Here is a 20670-nt window from a genome sequence, read left to right on the forward strand (position 1 = left end):
GATCTACCTCATTCTTTTAAATGGCAGCAATGAATTCCATCATGTCCCTTTTATCCAGCCAGTCCTGTATTGATGGACATTTGTTTCTACTTCCACACGTTGCTATAGTTAATATCCTTGTAAGTATGTAGAACAAATTCCTAGATGTGATTCCGAGATGTCCAGAGGACAGCCTGAACTGTGCTTGGTATGGCCAAACTGCCTTCCCAAAGAGCCATGCCACTTACACTCCATGGCTGACTCTTGGCAACCTCTGCCCAGAGGCCTTTGCATGCCTGGAAGTCCCAGCGGCGCAGCACACAGGGATCATGTCTTAGAGCGAGAACAGCCTTCACCACGCAGTCCTCAATGGTGGCGCTCACATCTGTCCCCGTGGCAGGGGCTGTGATGCTCCCCATTGTACGTGGGCGGCTGACTATGGGTATGGCACTTCCTCGAGGCCCCAGGTTTCCTGGAGTCCAAGGATCTCCTTTGCTTTGTGAAACTAGAGAGCAGAGCGTTTCAGTAATGGGCTTTGGACTTTCACTTGGAGACAGGGCCAAATGTGTCAGCTTGCCTTCCTGCCTTCACAAAGATGCCTTTCCCCTGCCAAAGAGCAGTGAGCCAGGGCCGCCCGCAGCGTGAAGGAAAGGGCTCAGCCCTCCGGCCCTGGCAACAATCACCATCCAGAGAACTTTAGCAGAGGTGTCTCCTCGTTACTAGGGCCACCTGGCGATGGGGCTGCAGCGAGTTCCGCAGCTGTGAGCTCCACGGGGCCGGAAGCAGGTCTCACTCCTGTCGGAATCCAAGCTCTTCGTGCAGGACCCGGCGCATATTCATTCACACGTTCAACAACTATTGAGCACCTGCTGTATGCCAGGCCCTGTGCTGCGCTCAGGGGAGGATGCTCAGGGTCCCTGCTCACACCAGACCCCCTGCGACTCTGCACGTGTTTGCTGGAAAGGACTGTTGACCAGAGGCCTGTGATTTTTAGTTTCTGTGACGAGGAGGGGTTAGTTGAGGAAGATGGGGGAGGGAGGCTGCAAGATAAAAGTAAAAAGGATTTTTTCTTTCTCAGAACGGCTTTCCACACTCAGGCTACTTCCTGCTTTCTAAACCAGAGTGGGTCAGAGGGCTTAAGCATTGTATGAGAAAGAATCTCCATCTTCCCTAAATAAACAAATTCCCAGAAGAGCCATGAGTAAGGGTCACATCGGGCTCAGGCGAGCTCTGCAGGCAGAGGAAGGGCTGTCACCAAGCCTGGCTACTGCGGCTGCCCCACCCCCAAGGCCGGTCACCCCTGCCCACCTCCTCCTCTCCAGCCTCCAGCATGTGCTCACACACACACACACACACACACACATTCCTGGTGTTTACTCCCAAGGCAAACATACACCCTCAAAGAGAGGGAGGCCAGTGTAGAAAGAGCCTGGGAAGTAAGCTGGCTGTAGCCAGAGTCGGGCTCCATCGAGGTCCTACTAAGTGCAGCCGGGGGTAGAGTGCCCCCTTCTCTCAGGGACTGAGCCCTGGTCCCAGCAGGAACACTGGGGCAGACCCCTTCCGGCTCCGTATTTCTTGAGCCCCTGCTATGCCCGGGGAATAAGGCTGGGCCCTGGGAATAGCACAGTCTACAACGGAGACAAACTGTGCTCTCACAGAGCCCACATTCTGGAAAAGGAGAGACACAGGCAATAAACAAGTCAACGTCGAACAAAATGTCCAGCGGGAGTGAACGCTCCGAGGAAAGATACAGCAGGATTCGGGGTAGAGTAGCGTGTGGGAGGGGGCCTCCCAGGAGGAGACCAGGAGCAGAGCCTGAATGAAATGAAGGAGTGAGTGGTGGGGATGTGGGGTGAGAAGTGTGGCCCCAGGAGGACCTCAGACGGCCCTGCTGGGCTCCCCGAGTGAGGCCATGAGCCTTGTGCCCATCGTGGCCAGCATGGGGCCTGGCACATGTCACATGGGCCTTCAATAAGCATTTGATGAATCAAGGAAGGAAGAGCAAATAAATGTCCCTTTCCCTCTTCTCTGCTTTGTTTTCCTGGTAGCATTTATCACTTTCTGGAATTTGAACATGTCTTTCTACTTGTTTGGTGTGTCTGCCCCATAGCAATGAGCCCCCAGCAGCAGAGCTTTCTGCCTGGTTCCCCGATCTCTCCCTAGTGCCTACACAGTATCTGGTGAGCCCTGTCTCTCTGAACCAAAATTGTCATAAGATTGTGATAAACAAGTTGTCAGTTTCTTCCCTTTCTCGCCATTTTGACTGGGACCTTCCCTAGCCACAGTACTTACATCTGAAGACCATTCCCCAACACCCCATCCCATTTCCAGTTTCTTTCTTTAATATCTATCACTGTCCACCATCTATTTTCCATGATTATCTTATGTATTGTCTGTCTGCTCACACTAGGATGCAGAATCTATGATAACAGGGATTTTGCCAGTTTTAGTCGCTGCTAAGTTCCCAGAGCCTAGCACAAGGCATGGCACATAGACCTGCTCAATAAACCTTTGTGGTATGAATGAATGAGTGGATGAATGAATCACTTACCCTAGGGAAGTGTTGTTTAATTTGGAGTCTACGACAGGGCTTCAGGGGGTCCCTGAAGCTCCAGAAGTTGTCTGCAAATTTTTGTACGTGAATTTTTCTGGAGGAAGAAACCCGCATTCTTCCTGTTCTCAAAGGGGAGAATATGTACATGACCCTTAAGAGATGAGGAAGACCTTTCCTTGTCTGTGCCCTTTGTAAACCCAACTCTAGCGACATGGCTAGTGACTACCATATTGGAGGGTGCAGATAGAGAATACTTCCATTGTTGCAGAAAGTTCTGTTGAACCACACTGTTCCAGAGAGTCCAGGAGTCTCAGAGGAGTGTTTTCCTTTCTGCAGACCAGCCAGGAGTCCGCCCATCAAATTCCCTCGAGCAGATATTAAACCACCATCCTTATTACCAGCTAAGAAGAAAATATCACATGTTCTTACCTAAAAAATGCCCCTCCAGGGACTTCCCTGGCAGTCCAGTGGTTAAGACTCTGCGCTTCCGCTGCAGGGGGCGCGGTTTCGATCTCCGGTCAGGGAACTAAGATCCCGCATGCCGCACGGTGCAGGCAAAAATAAAAAATGCCCCTCCAGGAACGAATTTGATGTGATTATTCAGAGATGAGACCAGAATGACAACAAGTGGAAACCCAAGCTTAGAAGAATATTAGAAGAAAAAGAGAAATAAAACATGGGGATGGAACATAGAGGGGATCTCTTATTTATAGTGATGCTAAGTAGGTAGGAAAGTTGGAAATCTTCCTAGATGTGACTTTGTATTTGAAACGAAATTTTTAAATTCCTTCTTTGCTGAAGCCCCTTAATGATATTTTCCAAGGTACTAAGTAGGTGACGGGGTTTCTGCTAATCCATGATTTGTTCATGTTTCTTCAAATACAAGAGAGGGAGATTCTGATCCCTGATAAAGCTGCTGTCCTCACCATTCTGGCCACAGGAGCAGTCCTTCGGTGATCTAGGGGCCAAGTGCAAAGGGTCCCGACATGAGGAAGTCATTCAGCGTCAGAAAAAGGCCTTATCCGAGCTTCGTGCGCGAATTAAAGAACTTGAGAAGGCCAGCTCGTCAAGTAAGTTTCCTCCTTCCTAGTCACCCGCTCTGTGCTGAGAGCCGTGGGCCCCAGACTTGAGGGTTCACTTTGGGGACTGACCAGTTTGCCAGGACCACCATCTTCTATCCCCATCATTTCATAACTAAAAGGACATAGTTATAAAAAAAAAAAAAAAGATGGGCAGGAAAAAAAAAATTGGGCAGACATGATCTCAGAGTCAAGAGCAGGCCTTGATATTAAATAAACAGGATTTCATGAAAAACTCACAACCTTGTCCTTCTTTTTCTGATTTCACTGTGGCCCAGTGGAAACTTTTTCATAGACTGATGCTGTGCAAGGACCAACCTTGGGGAACTTCCCAGGATAAATACCCTGTGTAGAGGGAATAGGGCTTTCAAGAAACCAAGCTTGCTGCTGGGTAGAGCACTGGGCTAGGACACAGAATCCTGGGTTCAAGTCCATCCTCATACCTGTGGCCGAAGGTTCACCCTCAGTGCCTCAGCCCTGTGAGGCTGCGCACTCATATTAGCTGTGTGGCCTTGGACAAGTCATTTCACCTCTCTGGGCCTTGATTCCTCACCTGCCAAGGGAGGATGGTGAGGTAATTAGTACTGGCCTGTGGTAAGTGTCCAGTAAATAGCAGCTGTGATTTTTACATGCAGTAACTTCTTCCTGAGCCTTTCTTTTGAGTGTAAATTATTTCCTTTATAGATCATAAAGACCACATGGATGGATCATTTCTAGACGTAAAGACCCTCGGGATGGAAAAAAATGTTCAGAAAATATGGGATGTAAAACCTGACTTGCCAACTTTTTCAAGAGTAGAGATCCGAGCGGTAACCAAAGAAAATTTGTCTCTGCACTGACTGACACGTGGAGAGGGTGGGCATGAGGACAGACACTAGCCGTGTGCCCTGGCACCACTGGATACATCATTGGTTCGAGGCCAGGTCCTCCCTGATGGGCTAGCACCTGTATGGACTGGTCGGTGCCTGGCCGTACCAGCGGTCCAATGTTTGAATAGAAAGGCGGCTTCCCATCATGTACAGCGTGACGTAGCATTGCACTGATGTTGGCCAGGTCAACCTCTGGGCCCTCCTTTTCACATCACATGTTATATTCTGCAGACAATATTCAACAAGCTAATGTACAACATTATGTCCCGAGCTTGCCTAATATTTGCTTTTTGCTATAAACGGAAAAACATGAACGCATAAAGGGCAGCAGAAGGGAGCCATGATGATTAAGAAGACACAAGTTCTAGAATCAGAGATCTGTGTCCTAATCCCAGCTCTGCAAGCTCTGTGACCTTGGGCAGGCTCCTAACCTTTCTGGGACTTCATTTCCCGGCTGTAAAATGATGATGGAAAAATTACGGGAGATAATTATGTAAAGTGCTTGTCCCAGTGCCTAGCCCATAGCGAGCACTTTAATAGATGATAGCTATTATTATTAAACAGTATTATCCAAGAAAAGCTTCCTTTCTTAGGGAGCATAGTTTGTATTTGCCAGGATTTTCAGAAGTCATTTGATTGTTAGGTTGGAGGTGCCCTGTATCCTAAATGGATGCTCGATCGCGTGTTTGATTGACACATGACAATGGACAGCTCAGGTCAGCATTAATCACAGGACCTGCTGGGTGTGGCTTGCTGCGGCAGCTGGTCTAAACCAGCTTTTGGAAAAAATAATAAAGCCATCCTATCTGTACCAGCATTTTCTCCTACCGTTTTTCTAGACATTTGCTCACACGTCTAGAGATGTGAGTCTTCAGAAACTTGTTGGTTTTCCTGATAAACTTGAACCTTCCTTCTCTGAGGTTGGGAGTAGAGGGACCATCTCCAGGTGGGGAGCTCAGCTGGATCTCACATCCTGATGCTGCTGCTTCCAAGATTTACCTTCTCCTCGGCAACAAGCCCTCATCCCACCACCGACACCACAGAGCAGGAAACCTCCCAACTCTCAAGCCTCCAAGGTTGGCAGTAATTAAACGAAAGAGCAGGAGGAAGAATAGCTGACATCTGTTAACTGCTTACTGTGTGCCAGGCGTGGAGCTCAGCCGGCTACATGCCTCATCTCACTTAGCCATGGTAGCAGCCTTGTGTCATAGTTACTATTATCGTCCCCATTTAACAGATAAGAAAAATTAAGGCTTCAGGAGGTCAGGTACCTCACCCAAGGTCACAGAATAATGATTGAAGAAGCCATGGGTGTGTCCCTGGTGGTCTGTCTGCTAGCCTGCAGAGACCGGGTGGGGACTGTGTGATTGGATCCTGTAGCCCAGGCTCTTCCTTAGTGACCCTCCCCTCAGGAAAAGAGGGGGAATCTGGAGAGGTACAGAGGATGCAGCTGAGGGTAGCTGAAGCCACTGAGCAGCATCTCAGGTTCTTTTTGCAGCAGATCTGCCCGGTTTATTGTCATCTTCAGATGCCCTCTTTTATTCTCATCTCCACAGATACATAGACAAATATGTCCACTCTTATCTATCACAGTCACTTTGGGGGCCTTTTTATTTTTGTAGTTTTTTTTTTTTAATCTCAGAGGTTTTCAGGGTAGTGCCAACACATGCTAGGGCTAAGAGATGCTCATGGCAAGCATTAAAAGCCAATTTATTTTTTAAGGAGGCTTATTATGGTTGTTTGTAGTCGTTCAGATCAGGCCCCCGGTTCAGTCTGGTGGCCTTTCCATGCAGTCAGTTGGGCTTCCAGCAGCCAGCTGGCTGGTTGGGGTCTTAGGGAGATGCAGCTGCAAATACTATCTGCATTGGCTCTGGAAAGGGTCTGAAGTGACGCCCACCCACCAGGTTCCAGAGCTAGGAGAAGGTTTGGCCAAATTTTGTGAGGGTATGGTTTCCGCTGCATAGAAATGAGATTCCTTTAATAAAAAGGAGGGAGGCTATTTTCTACTTAACCTTCATTCGTTCATTCAACAAACATGCCCACTATGCACCACTCGGTGCCAAGTGCCATGCTGGGCGCAAGGAGGGGGATAGTGAGCAAAGGCAACACGGTCCCCAATTCTCTGGAGCTTGTCTTCTCCACATCGGCGGTACTGATTTTTTGAGCCAGGTAACTGTTTGTTTGGGAGACTGCCCTATGTATCGTGGGGTGTTTAGCAGCATCCTTGTCCTCTACCCACTAGACGCCAGCAGCAATTATGACAACCACAAATGTGTCCAGGCATTGATAAATGTCCTGGAGGGGGTAGGGTGGACAGAGTCACCCCTGGTTGAGAACCACTGGCCTAAAGGGAAGACAGACGAGGCAGTGGCCAAAGAATGGCACAAGCGATGCATCATTTCAAAGGCAGTCGTGCTCTGAAGGGGTAGGAACACAGTCATAAAGAAAGCAGTTCACAGAGTCAGACTGGATTTAAAACCAACTCTCTTGGCATGGACATATATACACACACACGCTACCAAAGGTAAAATGGATAGCTAGTGGGAAGCAGCTGCATCGCGCAGGGAGAGCAGCCCGGTGCTGTGTGTCTACCTAGAGGGGTGGGATAGGGAGGGTGGGAGGGAGACGCGAGAGGCAGGGGATATGGGAACATATGTATATGTATAGCTGATTCACTTCGTGATACAGCAGAAACTAACACACCATTGTAAAGCAGTTATACTCCAATAAAGATGTTAAAAAATAAATCAACCCTCTCGAATTATTCTTTGGTAACTTTCCAGTTCTTCCATTATTCTTTGGGTTATTCTTCTGGATGTAGAAAATCATAATGGAATGCCAAGAGAGTTTTTTTTCTTTCTTTTTATTTCAGCCTCAAAATGGCCTTTCCAGCCCAGGGTCCATCATGGCCACTGAGAAGTTAGGGAAAACGGATGTGGCTGAGGCTTTAGATCTTAGTGAAAAGCTGGTAGGTACACCCAGCATCAGTCCCCTCCTGTCCAAACCTGCGTGCCCTGCAAATGGTTTAAACATCAACCCCACATACATATTTATTTGTTACAGTAGCTCCACGAGACCCATCTACTATCCCAGCATGGGCTGGAAATTGCACAGCCAAATTCCTTGGAAGACTGGGTAGTAAGAGTGAATGTTTATGTCTGTTGTCATTCCCCCTCCCGCCCGCCCCCCAATTCTCAAAAAGGCATGGTGTAAATGGATGCGGCGAAAATGAAAGTCGTACTAAAAGCCCCAAATGCACTCATTTGCAAAGCATGTGTTTCTTCTCTGCAATTGCAGAAAATGAATGAAACAGAATTAGACGTTTGCCTCCTCAAAGTGGCCACCAGCGGTCTTGGGCCAGGCCTCTTACCTGCGAAACGCTTTCTCGTAGTACATGGATATGAGCAAAACCCTCGGGAGTCTGATGAATATCAAAGATATGTCAGGTCACGTGTCCATGAAACACCTCTCCCCAAAAGAGAGGGAGAAGGTCAACCAGCTTCGACAAAGAGACCTCGACCTGGTGTTTGATAAGATCACCCTACTCAAGAACCAGCTGGAGAGAAAAGAAGAGCTTTTGAGGCGATACGAGAAAGACATTGAACAGCTCAGGTACGGCCCGTGCCCCCGGCAAAAGGCCCAGGCCTCCATTCTCCAGGCTAAACCTCGGGGCAGCTGCAGACCCATAGGGACCAGGACAAGAGGGCAGAGGCCTGGGTGTGGAGGGGGGAGGCGGGATGGTGACTCAGGGCCTGATGGACCCAAGTCTCTGGGCGAGAAAGCAGCAGTTAAAGTACCCTACTCTGTCTTAAGGAATAAGGTGCACCTTTTATGAATGTGTCTGATGTTTCACCATGTGTGTGCTTTTCATAATTCCATCATATTTTCAGTGGTATCAGCTCTCCCACCCTCTCTGGGAAATTGGGAGGGGCTGGTAGCATAACCTTCGCCACCTTCATGCTACACTTCCACAGCCAATGGGCTATTTATTCTGCCCTCTATTCCCCAAATCTTCATCCTTCTCCCCCACTTGTAATGAAACCGCTAAGTTAGGCATATGTAGAAGTGTTCTGAGAATCCCCCAGGTTGGGAGCATTGGTGGTCAGTTGAGAAAGATGAGGGGAAAAGAGACTTTGTCTCTCCTGTGTGCCCAGGCAGAGCAAAGTGTCGGTTCAGATGTACCAGTCACAGGTGGCCAAGCTGGAAGACGACATCTACAGAGAGGCCGAAGAAAAGGCGCTGCTGAAGGAGGCCCTGGAGCGCGTGGAACAGCGGCTGCACCAGGAGAAGAGGGTCCACAGGGCGATCAGGCGGCAGGAGGTGAGAGGTCCCCGCTCGGAGCAGAGCCTCTGAGGCTGCCCCTCAGCTCCCTTTAGAAGCAGCCACCTGAGGTCCTAGGGGGATCCAGGTAGCACAGAATGCATTCGCCGACGCAAAGGAAGGTGTCAGAATAGCTTTAGCATTAGGCAGACCTACGTTTAGACTCGTTCTACCATTTACTGTGTGACTTCAGGCATTCTTCTTTCTTTTTTTATTTTTTAACATCTTTATTGGAGTATAATTGCTTTACAGTGTTGTGTTAGTTTCTGCTGTATAACAAAGTGAATCAGCTATATGCATACATATATCCCCATATCCCCTCCCTCTTGTGTCTCCCTCCCACCCTCCTCATCCCACCCCTCTAGGTGGTCGCAAAGCACCGAGCTGATCTCCCTGTGCTATGCGGCTGCTTCCCACTAGCTATCTGTTTTACATTTGGTAGTGTATATATGTCCATGCCACTCTCTTACTTCGTCCCAGCTTACCCTTCCCCCTCCCTGTGTCCTCAAGTCCATTCTCTACATCTGTGTCTTTATTCCTGGCCTTCCCCTAGGTTCATCAGAACCTTTTTTTTTTTTTAGATTCCATATATATGTGTTAGCTTAACCTCTCTGAGACTCCTAGTCTAGCTTGTCTCTATTTTTTTAAACTTGTTTTTAATTTAATTTTTATTTTATATTGGAGTATAGTTGACTTACAGTGTTGTGGTAGTTTCAGGTGTACAGAAAAGTGATTCAGTTATACATATACATATATCTATTCTTTTTCAGATTCTTTTCCCATATAAGTTATTACAGAATATTGAGTAGAGTTCCCTGTGCTATACAGTAGGTCCTTGTTGATTATATATTTTATATATAGTAGTGTGTATATGTTAATCCCAAACTCCTAATTTATCCCTCCCCACCACATTTCCACTTTGGTAACCAAAAGTTTGTTTTCAAAGTCTGTGAGTCTGTTTCTGTTTTGTAAATAAGCACATTTGTATCATTTTTTTTTTAGATTCCACATATAAGTAATATCATATGATATGCGTCTTTGTCTGACTTACTTCACATAGTATGACAATCTCTAGGTCCATCCATGTTGCTGCAAATGGCATTACTTCATTCTTTTTGATGGCTGAGTAGTATTCCATTGTATATATGTACCACACCTTCTTTATCCACTCCTCCATCGACGACATTTGGGCTGCTTCCATGTCCTGGCTGCTGTGAACAGTGCTTTCTGAGACTCACAGTCTAGCTCGTCTGTATTTTTTTTAACTTTTGATAATTCGTGTATCTTATCTTGTTCTTTCTATTCAGATAACTACTTTTTCTACCAGTTTTACTGAGGCATAATCGACATACAGCAGTGTATTGAGCTTAAGGGTGTACAGCGTAATGACTCGACTCACCTACCTCATGAAATGATTACCACAATAAGTTTAGTGAACGTCCCGAATTTTTTTAAAGGCGGCTATTCTTACTTTCATTGTTCTGCCAGGTGCTGGGGATATGCCGATGAATAAGCTCTCTGAGAATAAAGATTTTGGTTTGCTATTCTGAGTACCCAGAATGGTACCCAAGTCCTTCTGACTTGGGGCTGTGTTATCTGTACACGCATGCTTGCGTGTATGTGTGTACATGTGAGTATGTGCTGTGTGTTTGCACGTGTGTGTGTGTTGCCTGCATGAGCTCTAAGGAGGCCAAGGTCACAGAAGGGCGCCCTTCTCCTCAACCAGGAGGTGATGGTCAGATAGCTCCTTGCAGAAGCCTGCCCTCCATCCTGCAAACTTTCCAGGCAGTAGGTTTCCAGACAGCAGGCTCTCTGGCTTATAGCCCCAGAAATGAAAAGTGGCTGTCCTGCTCTGAGGGAGCCTGGGTGCAGTGTTTCCAGTACTCACTGCTCTGAATTAAACATCACAGGCCTTAGTCTGCGTGTGTCATGGGGCTGCCTCAGGCAGAGGCAGTTTCCTTTCACACCAAGCAATGCCAGGGAGAGCTGGGCCAGTGGCAGAGCTGTGACTTTCCCTTTGATGTGCCCTCTGGAGAGCTCACCCCTCCCCGAAGTGCCCCACCCCCACCCCCAGGGCTTGGCAGGCTAGGCCCCAAAGCAGAGACACCAGACCACAGAATGGGACAGCAAAGGGCCCAAAAAAAGCCATTGTCATGTACTGAAAACCTGAGGATTTACATAATCAGGCTTCACATGCATTATTCATGGGCTGCCTCATTCATAACACAATGCAAGGGACGTGCCAGCCTGTTTGGCGCTAGACATCCTTCAGTCGAGAAGGGTCTGAAATGGCCAAGTTGAACCTGTGTCAGGGTCCCCAGAAGAGCTACAGCTAGTAGCTTTCAAATTCGTGGAATTCACAGTTGGGGGAAAGATGTATATGAACTACAGCCAGGATCGTGGCATCGCCCATGGTATCGTGTACTGAGCACTTACCAAGGGGCAGGCACCTGCTCCACACCGCACTTCACCTCTCCCATCAACCCGCAAGGGATGCTGGCAAGTGTCGGCCCCTTAGAGAGAGGGGAAAGCTGAGTTGACAGAGGGTACCGTTCCCTGGCTACTAAGCGGCAGAAACAGGATTCCCTCCCCACCTGCTGCCCTCCCCAGCCCATGTTCCCTTTTCCACACCCCTTCCTTCTGGGTCTCCCTTACCAGGGTGGCCCCCTTGTATACCTCTCACCGTTGCTCCTGGGGTTTTCACTCCAGGACTCAGGTGTGCATTTCAGGCTTGTTATTAATATGTGGTCAGAAATCCCTGTTTGTCAGGAAGAAAACAATAATAAATTTTAAAGTTTTGCTGGATTCTAAAGGGCACTTGTATACATCTGTCTTGGCATCAGTTCCTTCCAGGGAGTATATCTTCGTTGTTTTCTGTTAACAGAAAATAGAATTCCTCTTTTCTAAGTTTTACACTTAGTATTTTCACAAGGAGCCTTAGTTTTTGTAGTCTCCTGTATAAAACTTTGAAACTCTTCACCCGTTCATAGAGGTGGCAGGGTTGAAGCACTGAGATGAAATTACACATCTTAAGCTTCAGAATTGCCCCCCCAAAAAAAATGTAGTTTGTAGTTTTAATGTTTGACCATCCCTTCACCAAGCAGAACTTTCAAGAATCAAAAGTCGTATTTCCACACTAATACCTTTGGCTGTGAAAATGAGACTTGGTAGAAAATGCTGGGCATTCACAGAGAACTGGGTCTGTGGCTCTGTCCAAGTGGCAGAGGGACGGGAACCGTGGCCCAGGCCGTGCTCACTCTAATCTACATCACTCGAGAAGCCGGCAGTGTCTCTGAGTTCAGAGGCCGCATTTGGGAGTCAAGCAAATAGAGGTCAAGCCCCACTGCTGCCCCGAATGACCCTGAGTAAGTGGCTTGACCTCTGTATCGCAGGTTCCTCAACAAAAGCAACCAAAACTGTTAACAAGTGGCCTACTCCGTGGGGCAGCGGGAGGGTTAAATGGCAAAATGCCTGCAGCGCCTGGCACATGGCAAGCCCGGTTTCTAAGGGGGAAGAATAGGCAGCTCATGGATGGATGGGGATTCCTCTATTTCTTTCAGGGAGCTTCCTGCCAGCTGACGCCTTCCCCGGTCCTCCCAAAGCCGGCAGCTCTTATGGGACACGCTCTTCTCTTTGGTGAATAGGACTAGGGCCACGGCCAAGAAAGGACCCAGATACCTTTTGTGAATGGGCTAAGGCTGGAATTTTCAATAGGAAATTTTTAAATGCACAGAAGTTGCCACTTGAGAAGCACGCAAGCCCTTTCTTTGGGCTTGAAGCGTAAGAAAGGCTGAAGGGCACCGGCTGCTTCCGGCAGGAGAAGCCGCTCAGCTCTCCTGCCAATCAAATCTCCAGCCAATCAAGTCCTGACTAGGGGGCGTGACCACCGCTTTGCCTTGTGGTCTCAGCCAGGAAAACCCCCTAACCTTCCCTCTGCTTAATTAGCTCAGATCCCTCTTCTTTAAGATGAGAATAAAAATGGCGCCTAACTCGTAGCCTTCCATTCAATGGGAGCTTGTATACAAAACCCTTAGCACATAGGACCACAAAGCATACATGCTCTCCTACCATCGTCATTATCCTCACTATTCTATTTAACTCACTATCTTCCAAGATTTCCTTGGGCCCAGGTATTCTCAAGATTCTGGCTTCCTCCGTGCCACTTGTGGTTTTTTTGTTTGTTTTTTGCGTTACACGGGCCTCTCACTGTTGTGGCCTCTCCTGTTGCGGAGCACAGGCTCTGGACGCGCAGGCTCAGTGGCCATGGCTCACGGGCCCAGCCACTCCGCGGCATGTGGGATCTTCCCGGACCGGGGCACGAACCCACGTGCCCTGCATTGGCAGGCGGACTCTCAACCACCGCGTGCGCCACCAGGGAAGCCCCACAATTGGTAGATGTCGTGTAGGAGGAGCGTGGGATGGGAGGGGCTTTGGGTGGTGCTCTTCCGCCCGCAATGATAAAGTAGAACCATGTGGCCAGGCCTATGCAGCATACGGATAGAAGAAGGCTAAAGAAAAAGACCCTCACCCACCCCCTTCTTCTGCCCACCAATCGCAGTGAATCCCAGCGTCTCCTAGAAACCTCAGAGGTGTGTCCCCGAATGGAACAGGTGGGGATGCGTTAAACACTGTTGTGCTCACCTGATATTTTCACTCGGGAACGTTTAGAGGATCTCGTACAGAGAAATGCCAAAGAATGAGCACCTTGCAACTGTTCCTTCAAAGAGAAAGAGAGGCAGGTGTGGAGAGGTTTTGTGATCTGGCAGCCAGGCACAAAGTAGGTACCTTACTTTCAAAGGGTAAGAGCTTATGGAGTGTACATGCCAGCGTGGGCTGCCCAAGAAACATCCACACACCTCCAGTGCCCTCCCCTCCCCCACCCCAGCCCCTGCCCCGTCCCTTCTCCTGAACAAACGACCTAAGGGACCCAGTATCTGGAGGTGAGAGAAGGCAGAAGGGCAGTGCCACCATCCGAGGTGCTAAATGATTTGGGGACATAGAGACAAAATCATCAGAAAAGGAGAAGGGGAATCCCAGGAACCCCTGCCCTAAGAAGGAAGTATGTGGGTGAAAGAAGGGGGGAAAGTGGTACAGAATGGAGCCAGAAATAAGGATGAAAGTGCCTATGTTAACGATCCCTTCACCTGCCAAAGGGGAGGCCCATTTGATGGTGGGCTTTCTGGCAGCCCATGGAAAATGGAAAACCCAGTGTGGTCCAGTGTTCACAGCGTCCGTGAGATATGAGGGATGTGTTGCTCAGAAGTGTTCACAGAACAAAGACAATGCTGGATTTTCCCCCAGAGAGGACATTGTGTGATGTAACGGACAGCACCCCTGAGAACGGCAACGCGGTGTTGGCTGGGCCACATCTGTGCACAGCTCTTGAGACAGACTGATGTCGTCACATCCCAATGAGTTCAATAAAGTTCAGGAAAAGCAGGTGCACAGGGGCCAGGCTCTGCCCTTCAGTGCCCAGCTGCCCACTGATTGAACTTAATCCAGGAAGGAGTTTTGCAGCAATGTTCAAACTGGGGTTCCCTGGCGCCTTTGGGTGCCATGGAAGGGTGTGACTCTCAAAGCACACACACCTTTCTCCCACCAGAGAAGCTCTCCATTATCTTATACCCCAAGTTCCTCATGGGATTTTGCTTGGATAAACGGTTCTGCAAAAAAAAAGCGGGGGGGGTGGGGGCGGCAGGATGAGGTGGGAGAGAAGAAGGCTGTTGGTTTAAAACTAACCCCTGCTTTATAATATCTGGGAACTTGGATAGTGACTGTGTCAACTGAGTTTGTGATAAATACTGAGTGGCTGCAGGCTCGAGGCCTTCTCCACGGAAAATGCCTGGATGGCAACTGTCAGTTCAATACAGGTCCATCAGCCTTCACGGACAGTCCTCTGAGGGTAGAGTTAGCATCCTTCTGGGAGAATGGAAGAGTCTTGTAAGCACCTATGCCCTGTCCCAAAAGACAGCCTTATTTCCTCCATGAGTTTTGTGACTACCCAGTAGGGTTGCCAGATTTAGGGGAAAACAAACAAAAAACACGATGCCCAGTTAAACTTTAATTTCAGATAAACAGCAAAAGCTATTCAGTATAAATGTCCTAAATATTACACGGGGCATATTCACACCAACAAATTTGTTGGCTTCATTCTGAAATTCAGATTTAACTGGGCGTCCTGTATTTTATCTGGCAACCCCTCCAACATGTACTGAGCACCAACTAGACACCAAGCAGGGAGGTTCTGAAGCAGATGTCGCAAGATGGCAGCCCACAGATCTATTCCATTTGGCTCATGGGATTTTTTTTTTTGTTGTTACGTTTCAAAATAGGGCAGTTTCCTGGAATACTCTGGATTTCCAGCTTCCCTGGGAAACTCGGAAGATCTGGCGACCCTAGGCCCACAGACCCACAAGCCACCATCACAAGCCTCCATCTTCCAGGCCCCTTAGAAAGGCACTGGGCTCGTGTGTTTGCTGCTGTCCACCGCCACCCCAGCTCACTTCACCCACTTCTTTTACTTTCCTGGCCCCTGTAGGAGTCAGGTTGGCGACCCCGGTGGATGCTCAGGGCTCTCGGAGAAAGTCTCCTTCCTGACACCACTGCACATTTGCCTGCGGAGTGTCAGTCTGCAAGGGAGACCCCAGTTCCCTCTCACTTTTGTGTCTCCAGTGCCTAGGGGATGCTCTTTCTCTGATGAGCTGCCCCTGAGGTGCAGGGCCTTGAGCAGGTCAGGGTCAGCAGCAGTAATCAAACCCCAGGGGAGTGGCAAGCTCCAGATTTTCAGTGATGCTGGCTTCCCAACAGGCCCCTGTAGTCCCCGCCAGGGAGGTTAGCCATTGGGGCTTTCAACATTTCCACTGGGTGGAAAGCCACTGGACATCTACAGCCTCTTCCACTGATCTAGGAGGCTCTGCTTCCAGCTAAAGCAGATCTGTCCTCCAAGAAGAATACAGTATCCTTCATAGCCTTCTTGGTTGACCACCTCCTTCTCTGCTGCAATCTGGAACAGAGATTCCCTAAAAGGTTCAGCAGGACAGTGTAGCATTGCCCCAAAGCCACACCCCCTTCTGCAGACCTCCATCCTCACCTCCTCACCTAGGAAGGCTCAACATTCCATCCAAATGGGTAGCATCTGAAAGTTGAGAAAATTCCATTTTTCTCTGATGCAAAAGGCAAAGAAGAGCATAAGCTAAATTTTGTCGATATTCTTTCTGTGTTAAAGAGACGAATGTTTGTAGAGATGGTGAAGAACTCAAAAGATGCAGAACTCACATTTCCAGGTGAGCCAGAAGAGAGAAGAGAGAAAGCCATAGAACGTCAGCAGGAAGCCCAGTTGACAGTTATCCCACATCTATTAGGTATTGGGCATTCGGCATGTGCCAGGCACAGAGCCAAACACTCGACGTGCAGTATCTCATTTAAGCTTCACAACAACCCTATGGGGTGGGTGTTGTTATTATACCCAGTTTACAGATGAGATGTCTGAGGCTCAGAGACTTTAGGAGAGCTGGGGATTAGTGCAGATCTGACACCCAGGTGAGTGCTAGCTTTTCCTCCTTTAGGTTATAAAGCTCCAGGTAATAAACCTGATACATTTCCAGTGGCATTTCTCTTAAATTTCAAGGAAGCATCCTCTAGAATTCTCTTAAAAGTTGAGAATTAAGACTATGAAATCTTGAACATGTTGAAACATTGCCATTGACAAATCAGCCCTGGAACTGGAATTAAGCCAATCCACGTTCCCACTTTGCAGACAGTAGAGCCGAGCTCTCAGGAAGCTTGAAAGCCAAACACATTTTGGTTGAATATGAGAGAGGAGACATTCAAGTTTGTTAAAAGGCCACAGTCATGCTGAGGCAACCACGTTATCATGGGAAGAAACGAAGATATTCTAGGTGAGGGATATATTTGGAAAATAGAAGCTTCTCAACCGGCATCCTTGTGCTAAGACCGGAAGCTGGTTACTACCCAGAGCAGCATGTTAAGAGGACGGAGAGCATCCTGGGGGCCCCACTTGATCTGAGACGTCTGCCACCCTGCAAAGTGGAAATGACTGGAAGTTTGTTCCTTATTCATTCACATATACGACTGAGCTGGGAGGAGGCAGAAACTACCCTACATCTAGGTTTTGTCTGAGGACCACCTGGGGATATAAAACGGCAGAGGAGGTATTGGGATGGGTCCCGGATGCTGTGGGAATATTGTGCTTCTCTGAGATGCGAGACCCCCTGGAACTTCACGCTGCCTCTGGCTTTAACAGAAGCGGGGCACGTGGTGCTTCGGCTAAGAGCAAAGAGCCAGCTTCCCATTCTCCCTGCCCTCCAGCCTGAGCTTAGAAGTTTGGCGTCTAGGATCTCCTCCGTACAGAAAGGTTTCCTCCAGGTTCCTTGCCAAGTGTAACTTGGGCGACTCCTTCCTCAAGAGTGGGCCTGGAGTCCTTCGGGGGATGGAGTCACCAGGCCCACCTTGAAAAGGATGGGACGTGTAAAATCTGCTCCGTCTCGCCCACTCGTAAGAGAGTCTCCATCTCTAACAAGCTTCAGAACTAACACCTCCTACCTTTTTAAGACCCTCTGGTTTTTTGTTTTCTGTCCACCAAATGCCATTCATCGATTTTATATTTTTTTCCCATTGCAGCTAACAGTCTTCTATAATTGTTCGTCAGTCATATGTTAAAGGGGGAAATCTTCTAGTTGACAAATACTTATTGAATACCTAGTCTAGGCCACATATCGTGGTAGAAACTGGGGATAGAAGAATAAACAAGACGATATGATTCCAGCCCTCATTCATTCAACATCCATTTGTTGAGAGCCTACGATATATGGCGGGTACTGTCCAGGTGTTAAGGTTCAATCCCCTTCTCAGTGGGAGCCGTATCGCCCCTGCGAGGCCAAAACTCTACTTTTTTAATGTATAAAGCGCAGACGTATGCACAGCGCTCTCTGTAACATTCAAATTTTATGGACGTGAGAGCAATTAGGAAAGAATGCCTAAGAAGGCTCCTTAGGGGAAGAACGATACTGAAAAAAAGGGTGGGAAACACTGGGTTAGATCAATGAAGAAACACACAAAACTCCTTGTCTTTCTGGGTTTTATTCTGGGATAAATAAATGAATATAATGATTAAATAACTGCTTTTTGAGGACAAAGGCCAGTGCACTGAGCTCAGGAACGTATTTCACAGGGACCTCCCTCCCCCACACTCCCAGGTCAAGGGCCAAGAGAGGCCTCCCTGAAAGGGGGATGTTTAAAACCAAGACCTGAGGTGGTGTGGGAATGAACTGGGATCTTTCTAGAACCGATGCTTGCAGATGCCCAAAGCAGCCACTCCAGTATGCCCTGAGTTAATTTCCAGTTAATTTCCAAATTTCCAATCTAGATGTTGTTCTTTAAATGAGGGGCTTCTACCCCTGCCTTGTCCTTCTAAGGACGGGGCATGTGTTTCCAAACACTCAGGCTGAACGCATGTCGCTGCCTGTGGTCACTGGTTCAAGACGGACCTTGCCAGGTTCCCCCAACCCTCGGGCCCACACTTGCATTTTCACGTTTCCCATTCTCCATCTCTTCCTTTTCCCAGTTCAGCCATCCCGTCTGCCTTCTGCTGCCCCCGTCCCCCCACTCAAAAAAGGGGACCAAAGCTTGCTCTGTGGTGCTTCCCACCCCAAGCTCGTGGCAGACCTGGGGCTCGGGGGACCCTGGGACCAAGGAATCTTTATTTTTAAACAAACACCCAGACTCCAACTCCGACAGCCAGCCCCACACCGGGTCAGAGCACTGGCATCTGGGAAACACCCAGAGCCAGCAATTTTATTGAAAATCAAATAAAAACGGATACAAAGGAAAAGTGGTTTAGAGGCGAAAGGTTTTCTACATTTCCTGTCTGTTTTCCTTTTATCTGGGCATTCCTGCCAAGATTTACTTTGTGGGCTAGTGTAGAGATGTTAGTCTTTCTTACCCTGAAATGATTTTTTTCTTCCTTGAACTGATTTTGAATGCAGTCTCACAACACATTCAAGTCAGCCACTGGCACAGGTCTGGCACAGGAGATGATTTTTAAACCTGTCTTAAAGAGAAAAGAGCTACAGAGATGGTCCTAACAGCCCCTTCCATTGAAATCCACCCAGAACCTCCTCTCAACCCCTGAGGAAGACAGGACATTCTGGTCCCTATTTGACAGATGAGGAAACCAAGGGTCACGCAGTCAGTGGCAGAGCTGAAACCACCTGACTGAAACCAGCTGAAACCAGCTGACTACCCACCAGCCCTCTTCCCCCAGGGGCATGTGTTGTAGTCAAAAGCTTGCAGGAAGGCAGTGTGAAACCTGCTGGGAAGAAACTTGCAAGGTACAGTGGCATCTATAGTACATACAGAACTGTGTGAGTGAGATTCTTGGGTTGCAATTAATAGAAACCTATTCAGAAAGAGGGAGGCGGGGTTTCCCTGGTGGTGCAGTGCTTGAGAGTCCGCCTGCCGATGCAGCAGACACGGGTTCGTGCCCCGGTCCGGGAAGATCCCACATGACGCAGAGCAGCTGGGCCCGTGAGCCATGGCCGCTGAGCCTGCGCGTCTAGAGCCTGTGCTCTGCAACGGGAGAGGCTGCAACAGTGAGAGGCCCGCGTACCGCAAAAAAGAAAAAAAGAGGGAGGGGGCTTTTTTAAGGATATAGGGATGAATGCCTCATAAAAACTGAGAGCTGAAAGAGAGCCTGGCCTCGAAATAGAACTGGTAAGCCATCAGATCTCAGGCATCATCTCTTTTACACACACACAAGCATGTGCACGCACACACACAGGCCATATCTCCTCTCTGTGTCTCTGCATGGCTCCCCGATCTCTGCTCTCTCCAGTCATGTGACAGGAAGGAATGACCTCACGGTCCCCCAGTTCAAAGGACCAGCCCAGGGAGCAAGTAGCATCTTAGAGCCCATAGCCCCAAATCCTGGGAGTGACCATTTTAAAAGCCCAGCCCGTGCCAAGTGCCCAATCAGCTATGACCAGGGACAGAGTCACACACATGGCTGCCTTGAGCCAGGAGTAGTGCTCAGAAAAGGGTTAGACGACCCCCTAGAGTATCCTGCATTTTCCCCTCCTAAGACATCAGAGACATAAGGCATTCCGTTCAGTAACAGCTTTTCGAGCGAAAGTCCATCCCAATGAATGTGCCTATAATCAGAAACTCCTGGTTCGAAAAAAGATGCAAATGTAAGAAGAAAATGTTATCTGTGTATCTGGAAGAGTGTACACCAAAATGTGAATAAGGTTCCCTGTGGGTAGTGTGATAATGGTGGATCATTTTACCTTCGTTTTGCTCACGTCTATGTGTGTATATAAATATTTTTTACAAGAAAGGTTTTGTTTTGAGTTAAAAAAAATGCCATTTGAGAAATATTTGGGGATCTCCCTACAATTATAGAGTCTGGGCATTTGTTGCTCTTGCTTGTTGAAGGTTGGAGCCAGAAAAGACACCCCAAAGATGGACCAAGAACGGGAGATGCTGAAGAGAGAAGCGTCCAGCAAATCCAGCCAGAGCCTTCTGTTTTCTAAACCTGGTGGAAGGAACTAGAAACGCCGTCCCGCTGGGCCTCGCGTGATCCTCCGTGAGTCAGTGTAACTCTTCTGCGTCAAACTACTAAGATGCTTTTTTAGGACTTTAAAGGTTGCTACCCTAGTGTGTTGCTTCCTAGACTGGTATTTTGCACAATACTGTATTTTGGAGTGTGTGAGGAGAGGGGTTCTTTTCACAGATATTATGAATGTAAACATACTCAGGCGTATGAAGAATAAGTTTGAGATTCAGACTCCTAGGCCCGGTAGATACAATTATGTGTTTGGGCAGTGACAAACCCAAATGTCACACCTCCAAG

The 20670-nt window shown here is 48.3% G+C and overlaps 1 protein-coding gene across 3 annotated transcripts in view; it reads left to right on the forward strand.

Moving 5' to 3' along the window:
• The window catches only part of FHAD1 (forkhead associated phosphopeptide binding domain 1), a 138108-nt gene extending 117706 nt beyond the window's left edge, over positions 1 to 20402 (forward strand). For all 3 annotated transcript variants that reach the window (XM_032653758.1, XM_032653773.1, XM_032653769.1), the window contains 6 exons: positions 3474 to 3603; positions 4297 to 4421; positions 7354 to 7449; positions 7873 to 8093; positions 8636 to 8801; positions 20253 to 20402. In XM_032653758.1, the coding sequence (XP_032509649.1) occupies positions 3474 to 3603; positions 4297 to 4421; positions 7354 to 7449; positions 7873 to 8093; positions 8636 to 8801; positions 20253 to 20369 (855 nt within the window). In that variant the 3' untranslated portion in view covers positions 20370 to 20402. The remainder of the gene's footprint in view (positions 1 to 3473; positions 3604 to 4296; positions 4422 to 7353; positions 7450 to 7872; positions 8094 to 8635; positions 8802 to 20252) is intronic.
• The last annotated feature ends 268 nt before the right edge of the window (positions 20403 to 20670 follow it).

The sequence above is a fragment of the Phocoena sinus genome, chromosome 1, assembly GCF_008692025.1.
Source record: "Phocoena sinus isolate mPhoSin1 chromosome 1, mPhoSin1.pri, whole genome shotgun sequence".
In the NCBI taxonomy this organism is placed as follows: Eukaryota; Metazoa; Chordata; class Mammalia; order Artiodactyla; family Phocoenidae; genus Phocoena; species Phocoena sinus.